The 27,493-nt window shown below is 58.5% G+C and overlaps 3 protein-coding genes across 3 annotated transcripts; 2 read left to right on the top strand and 1 right to left on the bottom strand.

The window, feature by feature from the left end:
* Positions 1 to 452: 452 nt before the first annotated feature.
* Positions 453 to 3,854, bottom strand: RPL10A (ribosomal protein L10a). The gene is made up of 6 exons (XM_084275958.1): positions 3,836 to 3,854; positions 3,531 to 3,605; positions 3,337 to 3,417; positions 2,838 to 2,986; positions 1,810 to 1,982; positions 453 to 654 (listed from the first exon to the last, which is right to left on the bottom strand). Exons 1-6 carry the CDS (start codon positions 3,838 to 3,840, stop codon positions 484 to 486), a joined length of 654 nt encoding a protein of 217 aa, XP_084132084.1. The 5' UTR covers positions 3,841 to 3,854; the 3' UTR covers positions 453 to 483.
* A 2,000-nt stretch (positions 3,855 to 5,854) lies between these two features.
* On the top strand, positions 5,855 to 14,834 carry ZNF76 (zinc finger protein 76; the record flags this gene model as incomplete). Its single annotated transcript, XM_084275845.1, has 14 exons — positions 5,855 to 5,927; positions 7,019 to 7,099; positions 8,190 to 8,267; positions 8,421 to 8,623; positions 9,616 to 9,693; positions 10,079 to 10,195; positions 10,342 to 10,417; positions 10,769 to 10,894; positions 11,252 to 11,431; positions 11,714 to 11,947; positions 12,334 to 12,464; positions 13,241 to 13,393; positions 13,501 to 13,614; positions 13,945 to 14,834. 14 exons carry the CDS (start codon positions 5,855 to 5,857, stop codon positions 14,047 to 14,049), a joined length of 1,749 nt encoding a protein of 582 aa, XP_084131971.1. The 3' UTR covers positions 14,050 to 14,834.
* An 866-nt stretch (positions 14,835 to 15,700) lies between these two features.
* DEF6 (DEF6 guanine nucleotide exchange factor) lies at positions 15,701 to 27,146 on the top strand. Its single transcript, XM_084275800.1, is given in 12 exon segments — positions 15,701 to 15,763; positions 15,766 to 15,927; positions 19,631 to 19,771; positions 21,283 to 21,468; positions 23,811 to 24,038; positions 24,121 to 24,267; positions 24,454 to 24,562; positions 24,650 to 24,948; positions 25,233 to 25,399; positions 25,564 to 25,762; positions 26,165 to 26,255; positions 26,452 to 27,146. Coding segments are annotated over 12 exon segments (2,016 nt in total). The 5' UTR covers positions 15,701 to 15,715; the 3' UTR covers positions 26,691 to 27,146.
* Positions 27,147 to 27,493: the final 347 nt, after the last annotated feature.

Below are 27,493 nucleotides of genomic sequence, written 5' to 3'. Positions count from 1 at the left end.
AGCTCACCCATCCTTGCACAATGTATTTATTTATATACATTAATTAGCTGCAACATCTTGGGGTTTTTAGCCCAGAACATGGAGTTGGACAGGGATTAGCTCACAGGGAAGCAGAGGGGATGGAAAATACTTTCTACTTTGGCCCCAACCCCCTGGCTAAGCTGCAGGTCCCACCACACACTCCATCCCTCTGGTTCCTAGGGGAGGAAAATGGTCATCAAGCCCCCTCAGCCCCACCATCAAGCCCCACTCATCAAGCCCTCATGAGCTGCTGCTGGGCAGGAGCCCACAGGCCCCAGCCGTTGGTCCCTGCAAACGATGCTCCACTTTAAATTCACACCCCAAGAGCTCACCACAGCATTCAAGCCCCTCCTTGCTCTGAGGAAGTGAGCAACTCTGCAGCAGGCCCAGCCCAACAAGCTCTGGAAGAACTACAAGCCACCACCAAGCTGTAAGTTGTCCTAAAAGTTTATTGCCCCCCTGTTAGTACAGGCGCTGGGGTTTGCCCATGGTGCTCTTGATGTACAAAGCCCGGACGTTCTGCCAGTTCTTCTTCAGCAGGGACACCAGGAAGTTGATGGCCAGGTGGATGTTGTAGACCAGTTCATCCTCTGTCATCTTCACGTGACCGACAGCCACAGCCAGGCACAGCACCTGGGGACAGGGACACGGGGTCACTCGTGCAGGTAAAGGTTTGGTGGGGAAATCGAAGCTCAGTGACTGAGGGAACAGCTGAGTGCTGATCTGAACCCCCCCAGGCTATCAAATTCCCTCCTCTCCCACCACCTGGAGACTTCTCCAGTTTAGCCATGGGTGTTTGGCACACCATGGCCACAAGAGTGGCTGGCAGCCTCCTCACACCATCTCTGAAGGACAGCTGGGGTAGGTCTGTCCTGCCATGGAGGTGGGGACACAGGGAAGGACGCATAGCGGTGCTGGGCTGAACCACACTGGGAGCAGGACCAGACCTTTGGTTTAGCTCTGCTCCTACTCACTGCGTGGCATTGAGGGTGCCCTGCAAAGTGCTACCCAGGCACAGCACACACCATTAGCTCCAAACTTGGCTGCTTAAGCACCAGCTTCCCCTTCCCTTTTGGGCATCAGCCTCGCCGGGGAGCCTGTAACTCATCGCTCCCCACAGGCTGAAGACAAAAGGAATTATGAAGGAGCTGAGGGGGGAAGTGTCAGGACACCCTGAGCTCGGTTATGGAAGATGCTCAAGCATTTGCAAACTATCACATTCATCATGTCCTCCCAGTTGTTGTGCCCCCCAGGCCCAGATCAGCTGGAGCCCCTCAGCGAGCGGAGCCGCTAGTTCTCAGCAACACCCCTGAGTCACGTTTAGGCTGCTGCCACCATGAGATTAAAATGCCTCAGTGGGGTTATTCTGGTTTTGGGGAGTCAGCTCAGCAGCAGATACCTGTGGAGCTGCTCCCAAGTTCACTTGCAGAATCAAGTCCCAAACTTGCCTCTGGCAAAGCGCCGCTGCGTGCCCAGACCCACGCCTGGCCCTGGGCCCCACCCCACGAGTGTCACCCCGCTTACGGGAAGAAGCATTCATTAGGACTGACATCAAGATCATCTCCTCATCATCCGCTCTAAGAGCTCTCAGCCAGAGATAAACCAGGGCTCCTTTCCAGCTCGCAGCTGGGTACCGGCTCCCCGCGCTACACAGGCGGCTTGTCACGGGATGCCGCTGGAGGGAGATGCTCGAGGGACACCTACAGCCCGGATGGCAGATCGCAGCCACACCGCAGCGACCACCCAGCAGGCAGGGAGCTGCCTCGGGGAGCAAGAGCCCTGCTTTACCTTCTTCATCTGAAACTTGATGGTAGACTTGACCTCATCCACCTTGGCGACCAGGTTCTCGTTGTGCGTGAGGAGGGAAGGGAATTTGCCAGCTTTGTTCAGGCCTGGACCCAGGATCCGAGGAATCTGCTTGATCAAGGACTCGGAAGCCAGGAAGGCGTCGTACTTCTTCGCTGTGAGGAGAACAGACGTATGGAAGGACGGGGTCTCACCTCCTGCACCGAGCTTCAAGCTAACAGCTCAGCTTGGACCACGCTCCTCCATTTCCCTCAGGTGTATTTTGCCCTCCCAAGCTGGTTTTACCAGTATCAGACCAGAAATCACTCCTGTTGCTACATCCAAACCTGTCACAACCCAGCTCTGCATCCCACCAGCTCCTAACTGCACAGAAGCCATTTCCCCAGGAAACTGGTGCGTGCCCAGCCCTGACCCCTGAGCTCTACCAGGAGGCTCCTACCACAGCCCGTGGGGGTGGATGGATCACACATCTCAGAGGCTCAGCTACAGCAGCTGTGGTACCCTGTGTCACTTCCTCGCTGCACGGGTTCCACAGCTAATTATGGATCGAGTGGGAAGTTATCCCTGTCTGCCTGAGATCTGTATCAGGACTTCACCTGTGCAGGGAGGGAAGGGTTCTTTCTCTTCCAAGTTAAAATAAGCAAGTTTCCATTCATTTAAGTACTGCAGGGCATTGAAGCAAGCTTTCACCTCCAGCTCCCTGACTGGTAACATGAGGAACACTGGTTAGGGGTGCAACTCTTGGGGGGACAGGAAGAGTTTTCCCACACCCCATCCTTACAGCTACCAACCTCACTCCTGGCAGGCCAACCTGCCAGACCCTCTGTGCTCCTAAAGGTTTGTTCCCTCTTCTAGGTAGCCTCGAGACAGGCTGCTGTACTTCAGGCTGCTCTGGTGAGCTCTTTCGGCCCCACAGTTAACGACAAGAAGGAAATCCGAGCCCAGGGAAAGCCACCCTGCCTCCCCAGCCAGCCAGGGAACTTGGGAGCCTGATCCCCACCACCACTCACCCAGCTTCTTCACCAGCTTCTTGTTTTTATTGAGCTTCTTCAGCGCCTCGATGTCCATGTGAGGGATGTCAACCGCTTTGGCCTCATCGCAGTGCTGCTGGTCCCCGAGCAGGCAGACTGAGAACTTGGGGCGTGGAGTTGACTTCAGCCTGGGGATGGAAGCAGCGAGTTACTCTGAGCCGCCAGCACCACGCTGCTTCCAGGGCAGCCGCCACGGAGACGCCTTACCAGAGCCTGGGGATCTTCCTCTGCCGCTTCCAACCTGCCCTCTCCCCGGCAGGCCGGTGGGGACAGCCCAAGGGCTTCCCACACCTCCCCTCATGTTTTAAGACCCAGGGTAAGGGTCCGTCCAGCCGCACCCGCCTTACCCGGGGCGGTCTGGACTACCCGAGCGGGTTCAGCTCCGCGCCCTCCCGTCCCGGGGGCTGGTTGGCCCATGGGGCAGCCGGGGAGGGGAGGCGCAGGCTGAAGGCTGGGTGGGAGCTAGAGGATGCCGAACCTGACGGTGCCGGAGAAGCGCTTGTCTTTCTGCGGGTCGTAGTTCTTCAGGCTGATCTGCAGCTCCACCGTCTCCACGAACCTGCGGGGAGGGGAACGGAGGGCAGCGCGGGGGGAGGGCCGGGCCGGGCCAGGCCGGGCCGGGCCGGGCCGGGGGGACTCGGGGCGAGCCCCGTCCCGCCGCGGGGTCCTTACTTGCGCTTCTTGACCTTGCTGCCCTGCAGCACCTCCTTCACCGCCTCGTACAGCGTGTCGCGGGAGACTTTGCTGCTGCGGGGGGACACGGCGAGGGCTCAGGGCTGGCGCCGCCGGGCCCGCAGGCCGCGGGAGGGGGGAGATGGGGGCGGGAGGACGGGACAAGGGTCTCCCCCCCCCCCCCCCCGCCAGCGCAGCCCGGCCCATCCGCGACACCCCCCCAGCCGCGGGCGGAGGGTCCCGCAGCCGCCCGCCGGGCGCGGGGCAGCGGATGGCGGCGGATGGCGCGGCGGGCCCGGCCTCACCTCATGGCTGCGGCGGGTCGCGACCGAAGGGGCGGGGCGAGCCGCGCCGCCCTATAAATAGCGGAGGGTCTCGCGAGACTCGGCTGGGCGGCGCCGCGGTCGCCATGTTGGGAGTGGCGGTATGACACCCCCCCTATAGGCGCCATGCGAGGAGCGGCGGAGTGTGGCCGCCATATTGGGAGCGGCGGAGTGTGGCCGCCATATTGGGAGCGGCGGCGTGTGGCCGCCGCCGCCGTGCCGGGAGTGGCGGAGCGCGGCCGGGCTGTGCCGGCTCCTCTCAGCCGGCCCTTTCCGTCCGCATCTCTTTGGCCGTTAAACGAACAACTACGGCCTCCATCTCCGGTCTGAAGCGACCGGGCCAGGAGCGCCTCCATCGCCGCGGTACGCGGCGCCCTCGGCAGTCGGCAGGGAGCAGGCGGGACGCTGCCCCGCGGGAGGAGCTGCCGGCGCTCGACGCCGTGATGCTGCGACGCGTTTCCCCTCCGGGGCTTCAGTGCTCCAAAGCCGCGTTATTAAGCTTGCTTACTGAGGGCCCGCACGCTAGAGAGGGCCTACCGCAGGGCAAGGCCCCTACGGCAAGCCGGCACGGCGCATGCGCCACCGAGCCGCGCCCGTGCGTGCACGCCCCCCGCAGCTCGCTCGCTTTAAACCGGCCCCGCCCGCCCAGTTCCGGGGGGCGGGGCCTCGGGGCCCCGGAACCTGGATGGGCGATGAGTGAGCGGCTGGCGCAGAGCGGTGAGTCCTGTCGCTATGCGGGTTGCGGGGCGGGGCGGGCAGGGGCCGGGCCCCGGTGCATGGCGGTCAGGCGGCGGACTCGGCCCGCTCGGGTTTCCTCAGGTCGGTGTCAGTGGTGGGGGCGGTCTGAGGGGCGGCTGGGGCCCGGCTGCTGCCGCCCCCCCCCCCCCCCGCAACCCCGACCAGCCACACGGGGGGACCCTCGCCGCGTGTCCCCGCCGCCCCCGGGCCTGTCCCGCCGCCCCCCTTCGGGCTGGCCACGGCGCCAGGCCCGGCCTCGCCCTGCCGAGGGAGCCGCGTCCCCTCTCACCCCTGAGGCGGCCTCGTGCCACAGCCTGCACCTGCTTCCCCTCGGGCCCCACCGGCCCCGTCCCTTCTGGGGTGGAGCGGGGGCCGCAGCCCCCCCAGCAGCTCGGAGGGGCCTGGGTGGCCCTGCTGGGCGGTGACCCGCGGTGCCTCTCAGCAGGTGTCAGCCCTGAAAGCTGGTGGAGGCTGCTGCGGCTGCAGAGGTGTTTGTCGGGGCAGGGGGCACAGAGCTGGGTGCTGCAGCGACAGGCAGAGCAGCCAGGCTGGTTCCTGGAAATCAAAGTGATAACAAGATTGGGCTGTCTCAGAGATTACTCACGACGGGGCCACTGCAGCTGCTCTTAGAGATAATCTATCACCAGAGTGTCTCGCTAGCAAAAGGTTCCTGTGGGGGTATGAATGTCTTAACATCATCTGCTTATAGCCTGAACTTCTGTTCCTCAGAAGACCAGGAGTTAGACAGGAAAGGGAGGAGAGGATGAGGATGCTTCCAGGGATAAAGCTTGTCATTCTGCCCTTGTCTCTTGCAGCACAGGACACCCTTAGCCTGTAGGTTCAGACTTTAAAGTACTCAGAAACCTTTCCTGCATGTCTTTTGGAGGATGGGAAGGGCTTGGATGTGATCGTTACACTGTGTCTTTAAAGAGTCTGTGGGTTCACTGGCTTGATAAGCTTTATCTTGTATTTGTGGAACAGATTGCTAGCCCTGCCTGCCATCAGTATGGGAAGGCATGCCTCTAGACCAGCCAGAACTCTTCATCTCTATATAATCTCTACAGTAGTTTGCCATTCAAGCTTTTCTTAACGTGCAAAAGTGAGTATAAAGTATGCTGGGAGGAAACAAGACTCTAACTGTTCTTTTCCTTTATGCCCCAGGAGACACCTGGCAGCCCCTCAGCCCCCTCTGGGTCCCGGTGCTCTCCCTGAGCACGCAGAGCAAAGCCAACCCCATGTCTGAGGAGCAGTCCCTGGGGCAGGATGGAGAGCCTGGCCCTGCAAGCAGTGACCCTTAGTGACGGGACGCCAGCCTACCTTCAGCAGGCTGTCCCAGGTAAGGGGGCCCTCGGGGCTGTGCGGTCGGGAAGCCTCTTGATGGAGCCTGTGCAGACTCCTGTGGGCTGGAGCTGAGCTGGGAGGAGCTGTGCAGCAGGACTGAACCCTGTCTCTGCCTTGGAAATAAAGCTTCAGGGGTTGGGAGGCTTGTTGCTGTAGGAAAGAAAGGCTCTCTTGAGACTAGGGTGAGCCCTGTTCTCTCTGGGGTAACGGGGGAAATGGGGTTCATGTTAGGGCCTGCAGGACTCTGTTAAACCAAAGCACCCCCTGAAGTGAAGCAGGATGTTCTGCTTCACCCAGAGGTGTTGAGTTTGGTTTGCAGTAGTGCTTTTCTCTCTCAAGAGGATGCTGAGCTTGGCCTTGGTTCACTGAAGCCATACCACCTTCAACACCTTCCCTTGTCTTGGGGCTTGTGAGGTGCTGTTTCCTTCCCCACCCACTGTTCAGACTAAAGGAATTTCCCAGCCTGCAGAACAGGATGGTTGAGTTGGAGGCTCCCTGTCCTGGGGACTGCTCTCTCCCTTTCTTTTCTGTGTGAACTCAACAGTGAGTTTATTACACATGTGGAGTTGGAGTGGCTTGAAAACCACCAGGTTTTGTGACTCCCCCAATGTGAAAGCAGCCTGGATGCCTCCTGTTGGAGTTCATCCTCCCCCAAAAGAGTTGATCCTCCCTCAAAGTAGAAGAAAATAACTCTTCAGGCCTCTGCTGATGCTGTTAAAAGCCCTTGGTTGACTTGTTTTCCTCCTGCACAAGTGTAATTGCTCTCTACTTCGGATCCAAAACACTCAGCACACATCATTCTTTCTGCTTCTTGGCTTCCAGGGCTGTGAAGTGCAGCTTGTAAACAAGCGATGACTGAGGTTCTTTGTCTTGTATCCTCCTGTCTGGGAAAGGGAGGCTCCAGCATTTCTGGGAAGTTTAATGCCTCTGGGGCTGCTCAGGGGAAATCTTGACAAATAAACGGTTTTAAGCAAGAGTTTTGCATCTTCTGTGGGACTGATCTCCTGGAGGAGCTGCTGCAGAGGGGACAGCTCGTGGGGCTGGAGGGACTGGGCTGTGCTGGCAGCAGCTTCTTAACTGTTCCAGGTGAGAAACTGATCGAAGGGCAAGTCATTGAACTTGAAGATGGGACCACAGCTTATATCCATCAGGTGACAGTCCAGAAAGGTGAGGACCCATAAACTCATCTCTCTTTTTAGAAGGCAGCTGCCTGTGTTCCAGCAGCCAGCCTCCTTTGTTGGCTCTGGCTTTAAGCAGCCTGTACAGGTGTAAGATTCTCTGGTTTCTTGCTTGTTTTTTTTGAGGCTGAGTGAGCAAGGACAAAGAACGTGTGATTTCCTGCAGAGCTTTTAGCAATCTGACAAGAAGGCCCAACAGAAGGTGTTGGTGTTGTTTCACCTGTGGGTTCTCTCACAGTTGTCAGTCTGACACATCCCAAGTCTCCAGGCAAGGCCAGCGAGCTGGGTGCTGTGTTTGTGCCAGTGGTAGAGCCCAAAGAAGGTCTGGTTGCTGTGGGAGCAGCTGGGCAGGAATTTCCTCTGAACTTTGAGATGATATATTGCAGCTGGAATAGGTGTGTGGGGCTGGGGCTGCTGGGAGCAATGCCACCTTGGTCACCGACTCACCAGCCAGTGTCACCTCTGAAATGAGGTGATGGTCGTTCATCTGAGAGGCGATGGGAATCCATTCCCTGTGGCAGGCACCAGAGTGGCCCAGAGAAATCTACTCTCACCAGGAGATTAGATGTAAAAGGACAGGTGGAAGGAGCTCTGCTGCTTCAGGCAGCCCTTCCGTCACCCTCCCAAGCTCCTTGTATGTCACCTGCCTTTTGAAACCCACCAGTTCCTGGTCGTGCCCCTCTCCTCCCTTCATCCTCTGCTCAGGGGTTTGCATTCTCATCCCTGCTTCCCTGCCATGGGATGGTTGTGTTCTCCTTTACACACTCACTTTACACCCTTGGCCCATCTTGTCTGGGACATGCCCTGGTGTTTTGGAGTAGCTGTGATACTGCATTATGCCAACCAGCCAAAGAAGTGAGATAAACTATTCACTGAGCCTTGAACCCCTCATAATTCACGTTTGAAGGGCCCAAATGGCACCTGAAAACTTACAGTTGTGGTTGGCTTTCAGTGCAAGCCAGCAGCACTGCTGTCTGCTCTTCTATGGGTACTGTGGGGTTCAGGAACTGTTGGGGTGTCTCCTCCCCACCCCATCCAAATCCTCCACTAAGGTGTGTGGGTGTTTCCCTGCTTTGTAGAGCCTGTGGCTTTCGAAGACGCTCAGCCAGTAGTGCTGGAAGATGGAAGTATGGCCTACATACACAGCACAGCTAAAGGTAGGGAGCATCCCTCTGCTTCCCTTGGCAGCTGGAGCAGCAGCTGCTGAAGCCTCATAGATTTTGAAGGCTGTAGGTAGCCCGGGGGGACGAGGAGCACCTTGCACTCAGCAGCTCTGTCTGACACTTGATTTTACTGGTTTCCTCTTGCAGCAAGTTATGAGCCCAGCACCTTTGAGGCCATCCAGCTGGAGGATGGCTCCACTGTCTACATACACCATCCTGTCATCATGCCACCTGGCAGCACCATCCTGGAGGTGCAGGCAGAACCTGGGCTGGAGGAGTTGGCTGGAGAGGAGGAAGAGGATGCCTTGGATGTGGAGACCATGAGTGCATTAAAGCAGTATGCCAGTAAGGTGAGCAGGCTGCCCAGAGAGGAACAGGCTGCCCAGAGAGGGGGTGGGTGCCCCGTCCCTGGGGGTGTTCAGGGCCAGGTTGGATGGGGCCCTGGGCAACCTTGTGTAGCTCCAGGCCTGGAGGTTGGTGTCCCTGCCTGTGGCAGGGGGTTGGAGCTCTGGGACCCTTGGGATCCCTTCCAGCCCAGACCAGTCTGGGATTCTGTGATCTATGCAATGCCTCTGTCATGGGCTGCCAGCAGCACCCAGGGGCTGGTGTAGCAGCCCACATTTGGTGCCCAGTTGAAGTGTCCTCCCATTGTTAGCACTGCTGTGTATTTGTTGTTCAGCAGTGCCACTGCTGGGTGGAGAAACTGAGCAGGGTGAGGGGCCCCCTGCAGAGAGTTAAGGTGGGGTGGGGGGCAGTTTCCCACTGGACCCTCTAGCTCGTTCCTGCAGAGTGCTGGACCTTTTACCCTTAAGCTGCTGCAGGCAAGGTTTGGGGAGAGCAGAGAGCTGCTGTGATGCAGCTTGGGTTTGGGGGTTTGTTTTCCTTGCTGTGTATGTCCCTCCTAGATGGGGTTTTCTTTCTGTTTGCTGTGTCTCATAACAGCACCTGGGTGTGATGCTCTCTCTGCAGATGGTTCAGGAAGCAGATCAAGCCCAACCTTTTATGTATCAGAAGTGACTAAGTTATTGCTGCTGTTCCCCATGTTGACAGAAGCCTCAGTGAACCAAAAGAGCTTCAGATCCCAACGTGCTTTCACAGCAGTGCTCCACCTGAATGTCTTGGGTGCTGCTGTTTTCTCCCATCTTCATGGTGGGGTGTGTGAAGGGGCTACAGGGAGGGTGCTGATACAGGGCACTGCTGGTGCTTGCTGATGGTAGGACCAGCCACCCTTCGCTCTCTGGACAAGTGTGGAGTGGCACTGCTTGATGTGAACGCCTTCCTGCTTGGGTTGCTCAACTGTCCCATGCTGAGGTATGAACAGTACTTGTGCATCTCCTTGTAGGTGTCTGATGAGGAAGAGGAGGGAACAGCAGACACCTGTGGCGTGAAGAGTGAAGATTCCAGCAACAGCCCTTCCCAGGTCTGAATTCTCTTGTGATGTGTTTGTGAAACTGGGCAGAACTCCTCTCACTGCAGAGCTAATGCTTTCCCAGTGAATAATTGAAAAAGCAGCGTGGCTTCTCTGCCAGCTTAGCAAATGTGTCAGCTGCAGGTTTTACAAATGAGCTGTGTGAGGCGCAGAGAGGTGAGTGGTGTGTCTGAGAACACCCAGTGAGGCTGGGAAATCCTGGCTCCAAGCCCCCTGCCCTGTCACCTGGGTTCTCCCACGTGTGCACACGCTGTGTTTGTTGGAACGTGTTTTCATGGGGATAACTGGAGCGGGTTTGTATGGCCAGGAGGGGAGCGTGGGCTTTGCGAGCCTGCTGTAGGGCTGGTTGGACTCCTTACCCTGTGTGTCTCAGCAGGATTTGCAGGAGCAGGAAGTGCACAGCAGTGAGAAGGGGCAGCAGGTGGGCAGCAGAGCTTTCCGCTGTGGGTACAAAGGCTGCGGCCGGCTCTATACCACCGCCCACCATCTGAAGGTAAAGCAGGTCCTGTGTTAGGGTCCAGTCGTGCTCAGCTCGGTGTTAACTGGCCAAGGTGAAATCCAACAGAGAACTCCCCACCAGCTAGATCCCTCCACACTCTTTTCCTTCCTCACTGCAGGGACCTGTTCTTTCTTCCCCAGGTACACGAACGTGCTCACACGGGTGACCGGCCGTATACATGCGACTTCCCGAGCTGTGGGAAAGCATTTGCCACAGGTAACACTTTTTCTTTTGACCAAATCTGCTTTTCTGTCCTGTCCAAACCACCCTTGAGTAGCAGCCCTGGCTTCTTTTTCCCAGTGGAGCATGGTGAGTGTAGCTATTAGAGCCTTCTGGGGAGGAGTTGCACCATGGGAGCCTGCCTGGGACTTGATTATGGGTGGATTAAAGGAGTTACAGGAGGAAGCTGAGCTGTCAGTGGTGGTGTGAGGCTATTTGGGTATTTCTCCTCCTTCAGACAGAGGACAGACATTCAGAAATGCACAGACTGTACCCAGCTTGCCTTTCTATTTTCTTTTGACTTTAAAATTTAGTTGTTTGGGGCTTTTTTTTTTTTCCTGGACACAGGATATGGGCTGAAGAGCCATGTGAGAACACATACCGGTGAGAAACCCTACAAGTGTCCAGAAGACATGTGTAGCAAAGCCTTCAAAACCTCTGGGGATCTCCAGAAACACATCCGGACACACACCGGTGAGCGGCACAGGAGAGCCGAGCTCCCTGTTGAGAGGCTGTCTGAGATGGAATACAGCTTCAGCCTTTGGCCAGGATGGGCCTCTTTGTACCTTGGGTGAAGCAAAGCAGAGCCCAAGCTGTCTTCAGGCAGAAGCAGAAGGGTGGGACTAGAAGCACTGGGGATCCTCCACTCGGTGTGTGAGCTGCAGAGCAGAAGGGGTGGGGATGCCAGTGTTGCTAGAGGAAACGTGCCAGCACTTGGGTCTGGTCTGGGGTCTCGTTGGTGTAATAGTGGGGAGTGAAGGGATACAGGTGCCTGGGGTGCTCCAGGTAGCTGTGCTGTGGTGAGACTCACCTGTGTTCCTCTGTTGACAGGTGAGCGTCCCTTCAAGTGCCCCTTCGTGGGCTGTGGCCGCTCCTTCACCACATCCAACATCCGCAAGGTTCACATCCGCACGCACACCGGCGAGCGGCCCTACATGTGTCCCGAGCCCAGCTGTGGGAGGGGCTTCACCAGCGCTACAAACTACAAGAACCACATGAGAATCCACACAGGTAAGAGGAGGAGGAGGAGGGTGAAGCACAGGCAGCTCCTCCCCACTCACTTGGCCACGCTGAGGGCGTGTGGCAGCGGGGGGGGGATCTGTGGGACTGAGGTGGTCGTTCCCAGCATCGCAGGGGGAGCCAGGGAGTTAGAGGAAATCAGACTTGCTTCATTGGGCTGATTATTGTCCCAGTGGTCGTGTCTCCAGCCGTTCCCTCTTAACAAGCAATCCCTTCCCAGAGCATGAGCAGGGTTGAGTGGTTTAACCATCAGCTCTGTGGCCTCTGCCCTAGGAGAGAAGCCATACTTGTGCACCGTGCCGGGCTGCGGGAAGCGCTTCACGGAGTACTCCAGCCTCTACAAGCACCACGTGGTTCACACTCACTGCAAGCCCTACACCTGCAGCAGCTGTGGCAAGACCTACCGCCAGACCTCCACGCTGGCCATGCACAAACGCAGCAGCCACGGCGAGCTGGAGGCCACGGAGGAGAGCGAACAGGCCCTGTATGAACAGCAGCAGCTGGAGGGTGAGCAACCACTCTGCCCTCACCCGTGGCAGGCTTGGGTCAGGCTGTGTGGCAGAGAGATAAAGAGCCAGAGCCTCCAGCTCGCAGACCGAGGTCTGTGCTGTGGCCTCCTGTCTCCCCCATCGCCCTAGATCAGTGTCACAGATGAGAGTAAAGGGCTCCCCTGTGGTCCTCACGGTGTTGTCACAGGTTGGGAACTCCTGCCCGCCCTGTGGTACAGAGAGAGGTAAAGACTGTTCTGCCCAGGCTGTTGTCATCACCGTGATCTTGTGCCCTCCTGTGCTGGCCCTTCAGGGAACAGGCGGGTCCCCAGGGTCAGACGTGTGCTTTCACACTTCCATTTCTACTTCTCACACCCCTTTTGCTCTTCCCCTTCCCTCGCTCAGCTGCTGACAGATGCTCCCCCCTGAAGAGCCAGCATGTCGCTTTTCTATCAGAGATGGAGGAGGAGGAAGAGGAAGATGACAATGGTATGCCTACACAGGTCTCACTTATCACTCAGGATGGGACAGAGCAGGTATGGACACTGACAGCCTCCAGCATGTGGGGGATGGCAGTTAAACTGAGTAAGACTCTGCCTCTGCTCAGCCTCGGTGTTCTCTTGAAGGCTTTTTTCAGCATAAAACAGACCCTGGGGCTTTGAGGGCTCAGTCTGTTGTGAGGGCTCCCTCCTTTTCACCTCACCCACTGCCACAGTCACTGTGGAGGGTAAAGAACCAGCCTCTGCTCCCCAACTTGCCTCTGGACAGGGTCTTGCAGACATGCACCCGCCACTTGCGTGCCGTGCTGGCAGTTCTCTCCTCCCAGCCAGCTGTCAGGAGGCAGCTCCTGATCTCTGCTGACACAGGCTGAATGTGAAGATTTGGGGTTTCTTTAATGGTTTGTATAAGGCAGTGCTTTTCTTGTACTTCCCTCCACCAGCTGCTCGTGTGCTGACTGGGAAAAACTCCCTTTCTGCGGCATCGGGCAAAGGAAACAGCTGGCAGCAGCGAGGCTTGTTTCCTCTTGGTCTGAGCTGGTCCCTGCTGCAGCAACGTCACCTCAGCGCCTGGGGAGACGATGCTAAATGGGAAGGGGAGGTGTGGTAGAAGGAGTAGGGCTGGAGACTCCATGTCCTGAGTTCTCCCTTGGTTCTGTCCATGACCCTGGGCAGCCCTTGCAATTCTCTGTGCCCTCACAGGCAGAGGGACAGTTTCATCCTTCCCAAGACCTTTGTGTTGCCAAACTCGGGAGTTGCATAAGGTTCCCTGAGCGGCTGTCCTGGCTGAGAGCATCTGCTTTGATCCCACCCAGGTCAGTTTGTCACAGGAAGACCTGCAGGCCCTGGGTAGTGCCATCAGCATGGTGACGCAGAGCGGTGCCATCGCCGTGCCCAAGGAAGAGCTGACGGGAGGTGACAAACACACCGGGACTGTGACCAACACGGGTGACACCGAGACGCAGCCGGTACAGGCAAAACCCCACGGGACTGTCCCCTTTCCCTGCAGAGAAGCAGCCTCCAGGAAGGGAACTGCATTTTCATTAACACCCGACTGGTTTCTCTCTTTCCCCAGGTCACCATAGTGGCTTCTGGGGCGGTCGTGTCTGAACAATCAGCCGTCACACCCCTCCGTCATCCGCAGGTGACACTGCTGGCTACAGCCAACGGCACTCACATCACAGTGCAGGTACCACCCAGCTCCTGCCACCTTCCCCTTCCTTCCCCCACGGCCTTCTAACTTCAATGCATCTCCTCTGGCCCAGGGTGCCTGCTCCCTAGTCCCCACACGCCCTGGGGATAGAGGAGAGCAGGGACCTGCTCCTTGGATGGCAGAGTGCTCCTCTGTAAACGGGGCCGTGGCCTCTCTGCTTTGCCCCACTGCTTTCGCCCTGTGGCACCCACTGCCAGTCCCTCACACCTCTGTCCTGCTGGGAGCTGCCCTGAGTGACCCTGAGCCCCCCTTTTGGGAGGGAGGATGGTGTTACCTCTCTCTCTCTCTCTCTCTTTCCTCCCACAGTTAGAAGAGCAGCAGAGCCTGGAGGAAGCCATCAGCATGGCCACAGCAGCCATCCAGCACGAACCTGTGACGCTGGACGCAGCCGTGTCTGAGAGTGGGTGCTGAGACCCCCTGGAGCCTCCTGGGCAGGGAGAACAGGCACCCCCTGCCCGTTCCCCACGGGGACGGCAGGAGCTGGGAGCTGGGCAGGGCAGGGAAGGTGCTGGAGACACACGGCACAGGCGCCCAGAGCCAACGCCGGCAGCGTCAGGCTACCGGACCGAGTCTGCTTGAAGGGCCCATCTCTCCAAGGAGGGATGTTGAAGATGCTTGGCTGTTGCTTTCTCTGGGAGGCTCTGCTGTTTTCCTGGGCTCTGAGCAGCGACTCTCGTGCTCCTTGTCTTGGGCCTGTCCTGAGGAGCTGGCAGAGTATGTCTCTAGTATTTATTTCTTCCTGGGGAAGGTTCCCAAGCGCTCCCAGTCTCCTGCAGTAGAGGCAGAGCCGTGGAGATGCTGGCAGTCTCCAGGACTGCAGGATTTGTTTTTGAGAGGCACTTCTTTCCCCTCCCTCCAACCATGGTCCAGCAGCTCCCCTTTCCCACCCTCCTCCAGGAAAGGGAAGAGTGGGCAGCGTACGCACAGAAGCAATAAGTCCCCTGTCAGACCAAACCCGGGCTGGGGGTCTGGAGTGGTGACCAGCTCCTGACGCTGGAGTGAGCGCCTGGGCTGGCTCTGCCAGTGATTCTCCCATCTCTTCGTGACATTCTGCTCCCAAACTTCCTCAGCATCACTTGCTGCTGTGGAGCAGAACAAAGCTTTCCCTCCACCAAAGCCGAGCAGCATGTGTTGGGGGCTGAGCTAGACTTGGGTGTAAATAATGAGTTGAAATTAAATTAAAACTTTTCTTTAAAAAAAACCCCAAACCCAAACCATCCAGCCTGCTGTGTTTCAGTCCCTGGGGCTGGTGGCTGGCAGGGGGTGGGTGGGATGGTTTCTGTGTTGTTTATTAAGGCTGTTGGGGAGATCTGATGAGTTGATTGAGGTGCAGTGATTGTCTAAAAACAGCACGAGGAGGGGGATGAGCGAGGGAAGTTGTAACCCCAAACTCTCAGGGTCTTAGAAGGTGAAGAGATGAGGCTGGAATCTCAGCCCAGGCCTTGGCCCTTCCGCAAGCTGAGATTTAGGGAACTGGCCAGAGGAGATGTGTCTGTGAACATGTCCTACCCCCCTCCCAGCTGGCGTGAGAGGCCTGGGCTGGTTTCCTCAGCCCCAGCCAGCGCTGCAGCCTCTGCTCTGGGTGGTTTGTGGACGGGGCCGACCCAGAGAGCACCACGGGCTGGAAAAGACCTTTGAGACCATCGAGTCCCAACCATCAACCAAACCCCTGCAGCCAGGGGTTTGTCTTTGAGAGAGGGGATTTAATACACCCAGGGAGAGGTTTCTGCAGGGAACGGGCACAACCTGGGAGGGCTGCACTGGGCCAGAGCTCCCAAAACAAACAGGGCTGGAGCTCTTCCAAAAGGCTCCTGGTGCCGTGGGGTGCTCTTCACTTACATCCCAGAAGAGGAAGCTGCTGTTTGACTCGGGGAGGGGATCATCTCTGCCTGCAATGTGAACAGCGAGACAGCCTCTGCTCTCCTGCCTGAGCTGGCAGAGGGTTTACACCCCCCTGGCGCTGTGGGCTTGGGCTTTATCTGCGGGGATTGTTCGCGGGGAGCAAAACACCTGCAGCCCAAAGGATCGGCGGGGCCGAGATGTCACCCGTGGGCTTCTCCAGGCTGCGCCCAAGCAGATGGCGCTCCTGCTCCGCTCGTCGCCGGCCGCCCAGGGCTGTCGAGGCAGAGGCGGCTTCCTGGAACCGGATCCTCGGCCTCGACGGAGCCGCCTCTGCCAGCGCTGCCTGTAGCCATGGACCTGCGAGCGGAGCTCCTCAAGTCCATCTGGTACGCCTTCACCGCCCTGGACGTGGAGAAGAGCGGCAAGGTCTCCAAATCGCAGCTCAAAGTGAGTCGCTTCCCCCCGGGGGAATCTCGGGACGGTCCCGGCGTGGGTGGGCTGCGAGGGGCAGCGCAGCTGCGGGGAGGGTTTGCATCTCCCCCCGTCCCCCCCCCCGCGCCTGCACGGAGGGGCTGTTACAGAGTGAGGTTAATCTGAACTTGCTGCTTCTCTGCGCTGGTTTTGGTGCAGTTCTCAGTCTCTGTGTTCTCCCCTTTAAAAAAGAAAAAAGCAACCCAAAAAAGGTGTGGGGAGGTGATGCTCAGAGGTATTTTGGAGGTGAAAACGAGGAGATAACTAAAACCTGGGTATTTTCAGTCTCAGGGGGGTTATGCCCAGCGAGCAGCCCGAGCTCGGTTGGCATTTTCTTGCCTTCCGAAGCACCAACAGTTGTGCTTCCTGTTCGGGTCTGTAGGTAGAGAGATGGTTTGTAACAGGGGCCTGGCCAGAAGTAACACTGTGCTTTAAAAAAATAGAATAAATCTCTGCTTTCCCCTCTCTCCCACCTCCTTAGCTGCTTCACAGAGGGCTCCTGTGTTCAGCCCTTTGCCCAAACCAGCGTGGCTTTCAAAGCTTTTCTTGTCTCCCTGCCGGATGGGCTCTGCTGGGATGGGTCAGGTTGTACCTTGGCATGGAGGAGAAGTATCGATTTCTCTATTTATTTTATCTTTATTTCCCCACTTTGCAAATGATGGGGCTCTTGTTGCCACTTCAATGCCCCATTGTGATTCTTGGGCTGGCGCCGGGGTTGGAAGTGCCCGTTGGAGCAAAGGGGCCGTGGTGTGGAGGGAAAACCTGAGCTGGAACCATGCAGAGACTCAGGGAGATGTTGCATCAGGGCTTGGTGGCCGCTGTGAGATGCGTTGTGAAAGGCTGTAAAGAAACCTCTTTGCCTCCCTTCCCTCTGGTTTATAGGGCTTCCCCCAGGATAGACTGTGGGGAAGCTACTGGGCTCGGCACTGGGGGGGTGTTTTGTCCAAAACTTGGGGGGTTTTGATTGCAGGGCTCTGGTGGTGAAGCAGCAGGACCCTGGCTCCTCCTGCTCAGCCCTGCCCTTTGTCTGCTCCCCAGCACTTGCTGCACGGGTGCCCGGTGAGCCCCGTTCATCTCCTTAAACCCCAGAAATACCCGAAGGAATTCAGGAAAATCCCAAAGCAGGCCAGAGCCTAATTCCCCTCCCTAATCCCTGCCAAGGGCTGCTGTGCCCCAACCCCATTCCCCCACCCCTTCATCACCTCCTGCACCCAGGGGTGCTGCGGGTCCCGCCAGCGCCGACATGAACACGTGCAGCACTTGGCTCTATCACCACTGGCAACGCCGAGGCTGCAGAGACCCTCATGGTAATGGTGATTCCCTGGGGAGGTTGGGGACACACACACAGATGGGGAGCTGTGTAACCTCATGTGGGGATGCTGAGGTGGGCGTCTCCACGGTGGCTTTGCCCAGAGTGACATTTTGGAGGGGAGGGGAGTTTGCACCTCGCTGTTTTTCCACCCGCCTTCAGCACCCAGGCAGGATGTAAGTGTGTTGGGGCTGCGTCATTCCACAGCAAGACACGGCTCTGGAGAACGTTCCACCTGCCTCCAGGCCTGGGGACAGCTCGTTTTCCATCACCCAGCACTGCCAAACGCTGCTCCGGGTCTGCCCCAGCCTACGTGAGCCAACAGCAGCTTCTGTGCTGGGAGAAGGGGTATCGTGGGTCAGAGCCAGGGTGGCCGTGCCCTCCCCAAACCCCCCCTGCACCCTGGGTTGTGTGAGCGGGGCTGTGATCCGCTCCTGCATCCCGACATGTTGCCACAAGAAGGGTCTTGAGTGAGGGCAGGAGAAGCATCACTGCTCCCAGTATTTGTGCCTACAGAAACAAATCCAACCCTGGGAGCTGGGGTGGGATTTGGCTGGGAGATGAGCCACACACGGAGCCGGGGGCTTCATTCCTCCGACCTCGCGCCAGCCGGTTGCGTAAGGAAAGTCAGTGGTGTTTGAGCAGAGCTTTGGGAGGCCGTTGGGCTGAGCTTTGGGAGGCCGTTGGGCTGAGCTTTGGGAGGCCGTTAGCTTGAGTGGTTGAGCTCTTTGCCTGGATGCTCCTGTGCAGTCCAGTGGGCGCGTGTCTGTCTGTGTCTGTCTGCTGTAGGTGTGTATCTGCACAGGAAGGAAGGACAGCCTTGTGGTTGTGTGCTGTGCATCTAGAGAAGCTGTGTAGTTCTCAGAGCATCCCTTCACTTCTCCTCCTCCTCCTCCCCCTGATACTTTCCCTTCCTTTCCCTCATTTCAGAGCCGGGGGGGGGGGGGGGGGGGGCATTTCCCACCTCTCCTCTCTCCGCAGGGTTGGGGCAGCCCCAGCCCCACGCACCCACAGCCAGCCTGGCTGGGGCTTTCCTCCCCACCCTGCCCCACTTTCGGTTTGGACGTGGCTGCTCCAGCAGCTGGGGGGGCCAAGGTTCACAGCGTGCCAGGGCGGGTGGAGGGCTCAGGGTGCCGGGGGCACAGACAAGACACCCCAGGGCTTTTTGGGGTGCTGTTCCAAGGGGGTGTGAGGGACTGGAATGAGGCCTCACGTTGTAAAGGGGAGATGGAATGCGACTCCCAGATTTTCAGTTCACCCTGATGGATTTGTTAGCTGTCCCAGAGGATGCCCAGGGTGTTCCCACCCCTCCCCACCCCTTCACGGCCCCTGGGGCTGTGCTGAACCCCAAAAGCAGCAGCGCTCGGGGCTTTCAGCGCAGGGTGGAGTCCTGCTGATAACATCGGTCCAGAGGGTAAAACAGAGAAAGAAAATCTGGTTGAGCAAGAACCATCTCCAGGTGCAGCAGCCAGCGTGGCCTCTGGCAGCTCCGCTCCTGCCAGGAGGACGATTCCCTTTCCAGCCCTGCACACCATCTCCAACCCCTCTCTTGAAACCTTGGCAAGCTGTCTCTGCAAACCCTACCCCCTGTCTCCACAAACCCTGGTGCAGTGGGTTTGGGATGCTCGTTTAACCATCTCCTGCTCACCAGGAGGTAAAGACCAGGGAGACAACAGCTCATTCAGCATCGTGAGCTGGAGATGCCGGTGGTGCTCGGGAGCAGCCTTGCTCCGGGCTCTGGCTGCTGGCCCAGCAGCAGCGTGGGCTTTCCAGCACGTAGGAAATTCAAGAGCTTCAAAACACGCTTTGTTTTGGGAGAGCTGAACAAAACCAGGCTGGCTGGGGACACTCACAGGCTGCTTCTGGAGATGGTGTGTCTCCAGACCCCCTTGTCCACTGCCATCCCAGGCAAAACCTTTTCCTAGTCCCTTATAAATCTTCTTTTCCTCTTTACCTCTTTCTGTGTGCCGTTAGGATCTCAAGAGATGGCGAGGGGCAGCTGCCAAGCAGCACAGCTCGGGGTGGCTTACCACCTCCTCTAGATCAGAGCGTGTCCTGTTTGCTCCCTAAGGCTTTGAACAGCCCTGTCTTTAAAGAAAAAGAAAGGAAGGAAGAAAAATTCCCCATGTGTCAAGAAAGAAACAAGGGGGAAAAAAAAATCCTCATTGTTCTTCCCTGTTTCTAAAGGATTCTCTAAGGTTTACATTTGGGAACGTTCCCCCATCCCTCTGCCAGACCCAGCCCTGGCGTCGCTGCTGCGGCTGCAGGGAGGTGATGCTGGGCACGGTCCCGGTGTGGGTGGTTGGCAGCTTGGGGCTGGGGCAGGGTTGGAGGTTTTTCACCCTCTCCCTGTCCCTCCTGCTCGGCCAGGTGCTGTCCCACAACCTGTACACGGTGCTGTGCATCCCCCACGACCCCGTGGCGCTGGAGGAGCATTTCCGCGATGACGACGACGGGCCGGTGTCCAGCCAGGGCTACATGCCCTACCTCAACAAGTACATCCTGGATAAGGTGAGCCCCTTGCCCATCCCCTCCACCCTCTGCATCTCGGGTGGGAACGGTGCCATCCCCAGTCTGCTCCCACATCCCGTGGGAGCTCCACAGCTCCGCTCCCCTCTGCTCTTGGAGATCCCACGCCCTGGTAGGTGGGAAGAGGGTACAGAGGGTTGGGGAGCGCTCAGGTGGCTGCTAAAATGAGCAAGAAGGGTTTAATTCCCTGTGTCTCCTTGGCAAGGATGGATTCAGCCCTTTCCATGGCGGCTCTGGATGGAGTCAAACTCTGCCAGGGTTTCCTAAAGGGCTCAGAGAGAGAGAAATCACCCAGCAGCTTGTTCCAGCCCTGTTTTCCTCCCCACCCCTGCTCAAATGTGAGGTGTGACCTCATTTGGCAGGGAGGAGGAGGAGGACGAGGTGCCGGGGCAGGAGCAGAGGTTGGGGTGGGCAGGGGGTTGGCTCAAAGGCACCTTTGTTTGGCGCAGCGAGACTTTGTGGCTGGGTGCTCTTCCCCAGCCATGTGAGGAGAGGAAAAGCGCCTGACAAAATGCTTGATGACTTTCTTCCACTGGGTGTTCAGCAGGAGGGGGGAGCCCAGAGCTGGGTGCAGTAACCCTTCCCTCACCCACTGCTTCCCCAGGGCTGAGCTGTGGTCTCGGTGCCGGGTCTCCAGAGCCCCCCAGCCTGGTGCAGCTCAGCCCACCACAAACTGCCCATCACAGAGCAGCCCAAACCCTTTGGGTTTCCCATGTGATTTTGGGGACCTGACCTTTAACCCCCCTTCTTCTGTTTTCACCATGGCTAATAAATTCCCAGAGGCAGCCTGAGAAGGGGAAGTGGGTTTTCCTAGTAAGAGGGGCTTTCGGTTTGCTGCTACCCAGAGTTTTGGCTCCAGCTCTGCCCTCGTGCCAGCAGCTCAGGCAGAAGGGATGGAGCAGCCAGATGTGGCCAGGCTCCTTTGGTCCCCATCACACTATGACTGCTGGGGAGAGCAGCTCGTGATACCAAGCAGGAGTTCCAGAAGCTCGTGGAGAGGCAGGGTGAGGAGAAGCCGTTCCTGCCTTCACTGCTGCCGGCCCGAGGTCCGTCACTTCCCTTTGCTGAGCCCCAGTTCCTCTTTGTGGTCAGATGGGATAAGGAGAGCGACCCCAAGCCATGGAGGTGGGCTTGGGGGAGCACCACCCGTTGCCGTGCCTGCTTCACCGCGGGGTTCCTGTGGTGCTCCAGAGCCTGGCAGGATGTGGCTGAGCTGCCCTGGCCACGCTGCGGTGCCCGGGCGCTGCCAGCCAGGACCCTTCACTTGCCTGCATAAGGGACCTGTGCTGGGGACACCAGCTGGGCACCACAGGCCAGGGCTGCTTACACCCTAACTGGGGGTCCCACGTATCCACCCTTCCCATGCTTCTCACCATCCAGGACAGGAGATTTCAGGTGTGAGAGGGTCTTCTCTCCAGTGCTTTCCCCCCAAAAAAAAACCCTTGTAGCCCTGCAGCACCCTGCTCACCCCCCTCCCTGGCTCCTGCCCACAGGTCGAGGAAGGTGCTTTTGTCAAAGAGAACTTTGATGAGCTCTGCTGGACCCTGACAGCGAAGAAGAACTACAAACCCGACCGGAATGGGAACAGCATCATATCCCACCAAGATGCCTTCAAGCTCTGGTGCCTCTTCAACTTTCTGTCTGAAGACAAATACCCTCTTGTCATGGTGCCAGATGAGGTAGGACCTGTGCCCCCCCTCCACTTCCCCACCCATCCCCGTCCTCCCAGGGCTCAGAGCCCCGTTTGGGGATGTCACGTCCCGCTATCGCTTCCTGACATGTCCCACCACATCCTCCAAGACACGATGCTCTGGGGTGTGAGAGCAAGCAGGCTGGCTGGGCAGGAGGGGACTGTCTGCCCAGGGACAGAGGGGTGACCTGGGAGGACACCTCTGAAATACTGAACCCTCTCCAGTGTAGATGTGATTGGAGGATGAGGTATGGCCACTGCTTCCCTTTGGTCAAAGCCTGTGCTGACAGGCAATTCTGCCCTGCTGTGAAATGAGTGTGCCAGTTCTCAGAACCCCAACCAAAGAGCAGCCACAGCTCAGCTCCTCCTGGGGCTGGTCCCTCACCTCAGATCTCACCCAAGGGTTGCATCGAGCGTGGTGGTGGAGGGGGGCTCCTGGTTTTCAAGGGTGGGGGGGAGGAGAAGATGATGAGAAACTCTTCAAATCTGGAGCAAGGGGAGGTTGCTGTGAGGCTGGATGGGGCTGTGTCTCACGGGCTCTTTTACAGCCCCTGCCACTGTGCAGGTGGTGACAGAGAAAGACCCAGTTGTCCCTCTCCATGCCTGCTGCTCAGCACCCAGAGAGTTAAGAGTGAGGCACCCAGGCACAGCAAAAACCTTCTGGTACTAATCCCCAAATACCACCCAGAATTTAGAGGGGGAGGTTCTCCCTTCTCCAGGGAGAGGGGATCAGATCAAACCCCCACGAGAAGGTGGGGGAGATCTGGGCAGGAGGGATAAGCTCATAAAGCAAGAGCGGCCTCGCCAGGAGGAGCTGGGCTGGGCTGTCTTGCTTCTACACCACCAACCTCCTGAGCTCAGCAGAAAAGCCTTCCCCCCAACTCCAAACAAAAAAAAAAGAGAAAGAAATAAACTAAAAGCAAGAAGGAGACAAGAAGCAGAACACTGAGCAGCTGCCCGAGGGCGACCGCACTTCCTGCTCAGGAGAGGTGTTTCCTGTTCCCCAGAACGTGATGAACTGAATCATCTCTGCTGCTCAGGGGGGGTTGAGCCTGGAGGGCAAAGAAAATATGAAAAAAGATAAAACAGAAGCTGTGTTAGGAGAAGGGCAGGAGGCTGGTGAGGTGATGTATGTGAGAGAGAAAACCTCCGGCTGGGCGTGGGGACTGGGCTGCGTTTCACTTCTCTGCGTCACCCACCCTCTTTGGTCTCCAGGTCGTGGGTAGAGTAGAGCTGGCAGCAAAACCTGAGCTGAGCTGAGTCTTCCTGAGCCCAAATTAACCATTTCAGCTCTTTTTAAAAAAAAAAAAAAATAAAAGCAATTTATTCACAGTTTGCAGGTCCCCAGGGACTGCTCTCCCCCAGCTCCTCCCCTGCGGTTGGGACCCGGAGGGGTGTGAGGTGGGGGCTGTGGTCTGGGACACCGGCCGTGCTCTGTTCTCCCTCGGGTCCTGCTCTGCACAGACAAGGCCAAACCATCTCAGCCCGGTGTCACTGGCTGCCCAGGGACAGCCACATCCTGGGGTGCATCCAGCCAGTCCAGGGGGGAGTGTCCTGCTCTGCACTGTGCCGGGGCAGCCTCACCTCCAGTCCCGGCTGTGGGTCTGGGTGCCACAGGACAAGAGGGACACAGAGCTGCTGGAGAGCATCCAGAGGATGGGAAGGGTCTGGAGGGAAAGGCTTCTGAGGAGAGGCTGAAGGCCCTGGGGGTGTCCAGCTGGGAGAAGAGGAGGCCGAGGGGGGACCTCGCCCCGGTCTGTGGCTGCCGGCCGAGGGGAGCGCAGGGCAGCGCCGATCTCTCTCCTCTCTTGGGGACCAGGGACAGAACCCGAGGGGACGGCGTGAGGCTGCCAGGGGAGGGTCATGCTGGGAGTCAGGAGGAGGTTCTGTGCTGAGAGGGGGGTCGGGGCTGGCACAGGCTCCCCAGGGAAGGGGTCACAGCCCCGGGCTGGGCTGAGGGCAGGAAGCGTCTGGACGATGCGCTCAGTGCAGCTCTGACTGGGCTGGGCTGTGTGGAGCCAGAAGCTGGACTAGATGATCCTTATGGGTCCCTTCCAGCTCAGGAGATCCTGGGATTCTGTGATTTGTGGTTAAAAGGAAAGCACTTCATTGTAGTGGTCAAGCTCTGAGCTGGTGTCAACCTCCTGAGCCTGCGTGCTGCCTGGAGCAGCTTGGCCACAGCCATCAGCCACCACAAGAGGGAATTCCTCTGGAATAAGGGTCCTGCTTCTCCAGGCTGGGAAGAGACATGGTCTTGGGCTCTCCAAAATGGGTCAGTGGGGTGGGGACAGCTCTCGTCTTTCCCCATGGCTGAGCTCCCCATCCTCACAGGTGGAGTACCTGCTGAAGAAGATCTGCACGGCCATGAACGTGGAGCTGAACACCTGCGAGCTGGATGACTACCTGTCCCAGGAGCCGCAGGGGCAGGGGGGGCTCACGGTCTGGCAGTTCCTGGACCTGGTGAACTCGGGACGGTTCCTGCGAGGCATCGAGCAGGAGGCTGTCAGCATGGCCGTGGAGGAGGTGTACCAGGAGGTTATCCAGGATGTGCTCAAACAGGCAAGGAACCCTCATGTCCTGGGGCACAAACCCTGCCCTGCCTCCCCACCCCGGGTTTGATCCCCACGTCTCTCTCCTGCAGGGCTACCTCTGGAAGAAGGGCCAGCTGAGGAGGAACTGGTCGGAGCGGTGGTTCACGCTGAAGCCCAGTGTCCTGTCCTACTACATGAGCGAGGAGCGGAAGGAGAAGAAGGGGTGCATCACGCTGGACAAGCACTGCTGTGTGGAGGTACGGCCCTGGCCACGCTCAGGTGGGCACCAGGAGATGCGGGAGACCTTCAGAGCCCGGGAAGGGGAACCCCACAATACACAATTCCACATTCCCAAGCACGGGAGAGCCAGTCCCCTGGCTGAAGGCGGTGGGGCTAAGGTGGGGTGCCGGGGGGTAACACCATCCTGTGTCCTCTCCCTGCAGGTGCTGCCCGACCGGGATGGGAAGAGGTGCATGTTCTGCGTGAAGACCTCCTCCCGCACCTACGAGATGAGCGCCTCCGACACCCGGCAGCGCCAGGAGTGGACGCTGGGTCCGTGCCCACCCTGAGCCCCTTCCCTGGCTTCCCCGTGCCCCCTGTCCTCTCAAATCCCCACTGACCATCCCTCTCCCTCCCCAGCCATCCAGATGGCCATCCGGCTACAGGCTGAGGGCAAGAAGTCCCTGCACAAAGACCTGAAGCAGAAGCGGCGGGAGCAGCGCGAGCAGCGGGAGCAGCGCAAGGCAGCCAAGGAGGAGGAGACGCAGAGGCTCAAGCAGCTCCAGGAGGAGAAGGAGCGGAAGCTGCAGGAGCTGGAGCTGCTCAAGGAGGCCCAGCGACAGGCAGAGATGCTCCTGCAAGAGGAGGAGCAGCGGCGGAAGCAGCAGCACGAGGAGATGCAGAAGACCCTGGAGATCCAGCTGCGGGAGGCTGAGCAGGTAGATGGATCTTTGTGGCACATCTGGGACGTGAGGAACGAGCTGCCCAGGGGGGTGTGGAGCTGGGGGGTGCAGGGGAGAGGTGAGTGGTACCACCTGGCTGGCCAGGGAGCCCATTTCTGACCTTGCAGCCAGTGCTGGGCTCCCAGGCAGGGAAACAGCCTGGCTTTTAGGGGCTCTCCCTGGAGTGGGAGTCATCTGGCCCCATCCCGGGAACGCAGGGGTAAGGGGCTCCCGGGGCCAGCGCTGGCCTTGGCAGCTGATGGTTCCTCTCCCTGCCGCAGGCTCGCGCCTCCATGCAGGCAGAGATGGTTCTGAAGGAGGCAGAGGCGGAGCGGCAGCGGCAGCGCATCCTGGAGCTGGAGGAGATGCAGGAGCGGCTCCAGGAGGCCCTGCAGCAGGAGGTGAAAGCGCGGCAGGACGAGGAGTCTGTGAGATATGCACAGGCCAGGTAGGACCCCTGCTCCTCCTCCATCAGCCCCACTCGCAGGGCAATGCAGTGCTCTGCACGGGACTGGGATATACTGGTGACTCCCCAGTATGCTGGCAGGGAGGGGGGACGCTGGTGGGTGAAGTGGCAGAGGAACATCCTCACCTTTTGCTCTTCTTTGACAGGCTACTGGCTGAGGAAGAGGAGAAGCTGAAGCAGCTGATGAAGCTGAAGGAGGAGCAAGAGGAATACATCATCAAAACTCAGCTGGAGAAGCAGGTCCTCAAGCAGGAGATGGAGAACAAGAACAAGTGTCTGGAGGAGGCACAGAAGCAGCTGGAGGAAGTGAGAGTGAACAGGCAGCGGGCAGACCAAGACGTCATGGTGAGCATCACATCAGTGCCACATCCCTTCACGCTGTGAGCCCCAGGGGACTTCCCAGCTCTCCCTGAGTCACCTCCACGCAGGGGAGGACCCGGCAGCTCTGGGGACCAAGCTGGTGTTGCCTCAGCGGGTCTCTGAGCTGGGCCTTGCACAGGTGGCTGAGATGGGAGAAGCGTGTCCTGCCCTGAGGGGACAGTGCTGGGGCCCAGTGCAGGGGCAATAGTGGGAGTGTGTGGAAGGGGCAGGACTGGGGAGGAGCAGAAGACCTTAGAGGAGGGTGAGCTGGGTCTCCATCCCAGTGGAAGCCTCCAATCCAGGCTTGTGCAGGGAAGGGAAGCACTGCCCGTGGTCCCAGGTCGGGGGCTGTCAGGCAGCTGGCTCATCCTCCTCATCCTCTCCCAGGTGGCTCAGCGGAAGCTGCGACAGGCCAGCACCAACGTCAAGCACTGGAACGTCCAGATGAACCGGCTGATGCACCCCATCGAGCCGGGAGGTAGGAGACCCACCGGCACACCCTGCCCTGCCTGTCCTGGGCACGGCCACGCTGCGGCACGAGCCCAGTCTCCCACCCATCTTTCAGAGCAGACACCCCAATGCCTCTGGCAAGCAGAGACCCCGTGCCCCTTGTCCTTAGCTGAACAGGTAACACGGATCCCAGGTAAATGATCCCCTTTTCTGTCTGTCCCCAGACAAACGTACAAACGTGAGTGCAGGCGGCTTCGCTGGCTACCAACCCCTCCTCTCCCGGAGAGATTCCTCCCTCAAACTCAAGCAGAAAGCAGAGGATAAAGGCAGCGACCTCACGAGGGACGACAGCAAGGAGACTGTGAGCAACGGTGGGAGCAGCGGCGTGCCCTTGTCTCCGGATGCGGACACCATGGCCACAGAGCCCACCAGCCCGGCAGGACAGAGCGCAGCGGCGAACTGAGGGGCCCTGCACATCCCTCTGAGCGGCCTTCTCTGGATGGAGACAAGTGGGGGCCTGTACAGAGCCCATAGGTGACCACAAATAAGGCAGAGATGCTCCTGTTTTCTTCAGGGAATGGCTACAGCCACGATGTGCTGGGAGACTCAGGCAACCCAATGCCCAGGTGCAGGATCTGGACTCCCCAAGACTCTGGTTTCCACCTCCAGCTTAAAACAAAACTAAAATAAAAAGAACAAAAAGCCACCACTGGATGTGGAACATGTGGCCCTGGGCTGCAGTTTCCCCTTTGGTTTCTACCAGCCCCCCCTTCCGCAGCGCCCATGGGTGCCTGGCCCTGCAACAGATGCCACCCATGGAAAGACATCCCATCAGCGGGCTTTAGGTTCGGCTGCAGAGGGTCAAGAGGGACACAGAAGCTGGTGAGCTGACCACAGATGATGAACTCCCCTGGGGGTGGCAGGGCTGGCACAGCAGTATCTTCTGGGAGGACCAACAGCTCCTTGTGATTAATTAAGTGCGGGTAAAAGAAGGTAACGATGCTCTGGGCTTTGTTTAGGTCTCTGCTCTTGGACCACAGGATCCTGTTCCAGGAGTCTTGGCTCAGGAGCTGGTCCCAGGACTGCAGAAGGTGATAGCAGAGATTCCCGGAGGCCACCCAACGCAGAGCTGGTGGCCACAGTGGCTCTCTGGTGCCTCTGCCCTGTCTCCTCCAGCTAACACACTCCCTGAAGGGCTGAGAACAAAAGCCAAATGTGCCAGCACCCCTCCTCACACACACACACAAACAACCCCACCACAAACCA

The sequence above is a fragment of the Gallinula chloropus genome, assembly GCF_964237585.1.
Source record: "Gallinula chloropus genome assembly, chromosome: 27".
Lineage (NCBI taxonomy): Eukaryota > Metazoa > Chordata > Aves > Gruiformes > Rallidae > Gallinula > Gallinula chloropus.
The sequence above is the reverse complement of the archived record's forward strand: the minus strand, read 5'-3'. Positions and strand labels throughout refer to the sequence as shown.

Excerpts from the sequence above, each read along its gene's own strand:
- RPL10A (XM_084275958.1), bottom strand. Across the intron at positions 2,987-3,336 it reads CGCTTCTCCGGCACCGTCAG|GCTGAAGTCAACTCCACGCC; the intron begins GTTCGGCATCCT and ends TTCCATCCCCAG. Across the intron at positions 1,983-2,837 it reads GAAGCTGGTGAAGAAGCTGG|CGAAGAAGTACGACGCCTTC; the intron begins GTGAGTGGTGGT and ends TTCTCCTCACAG.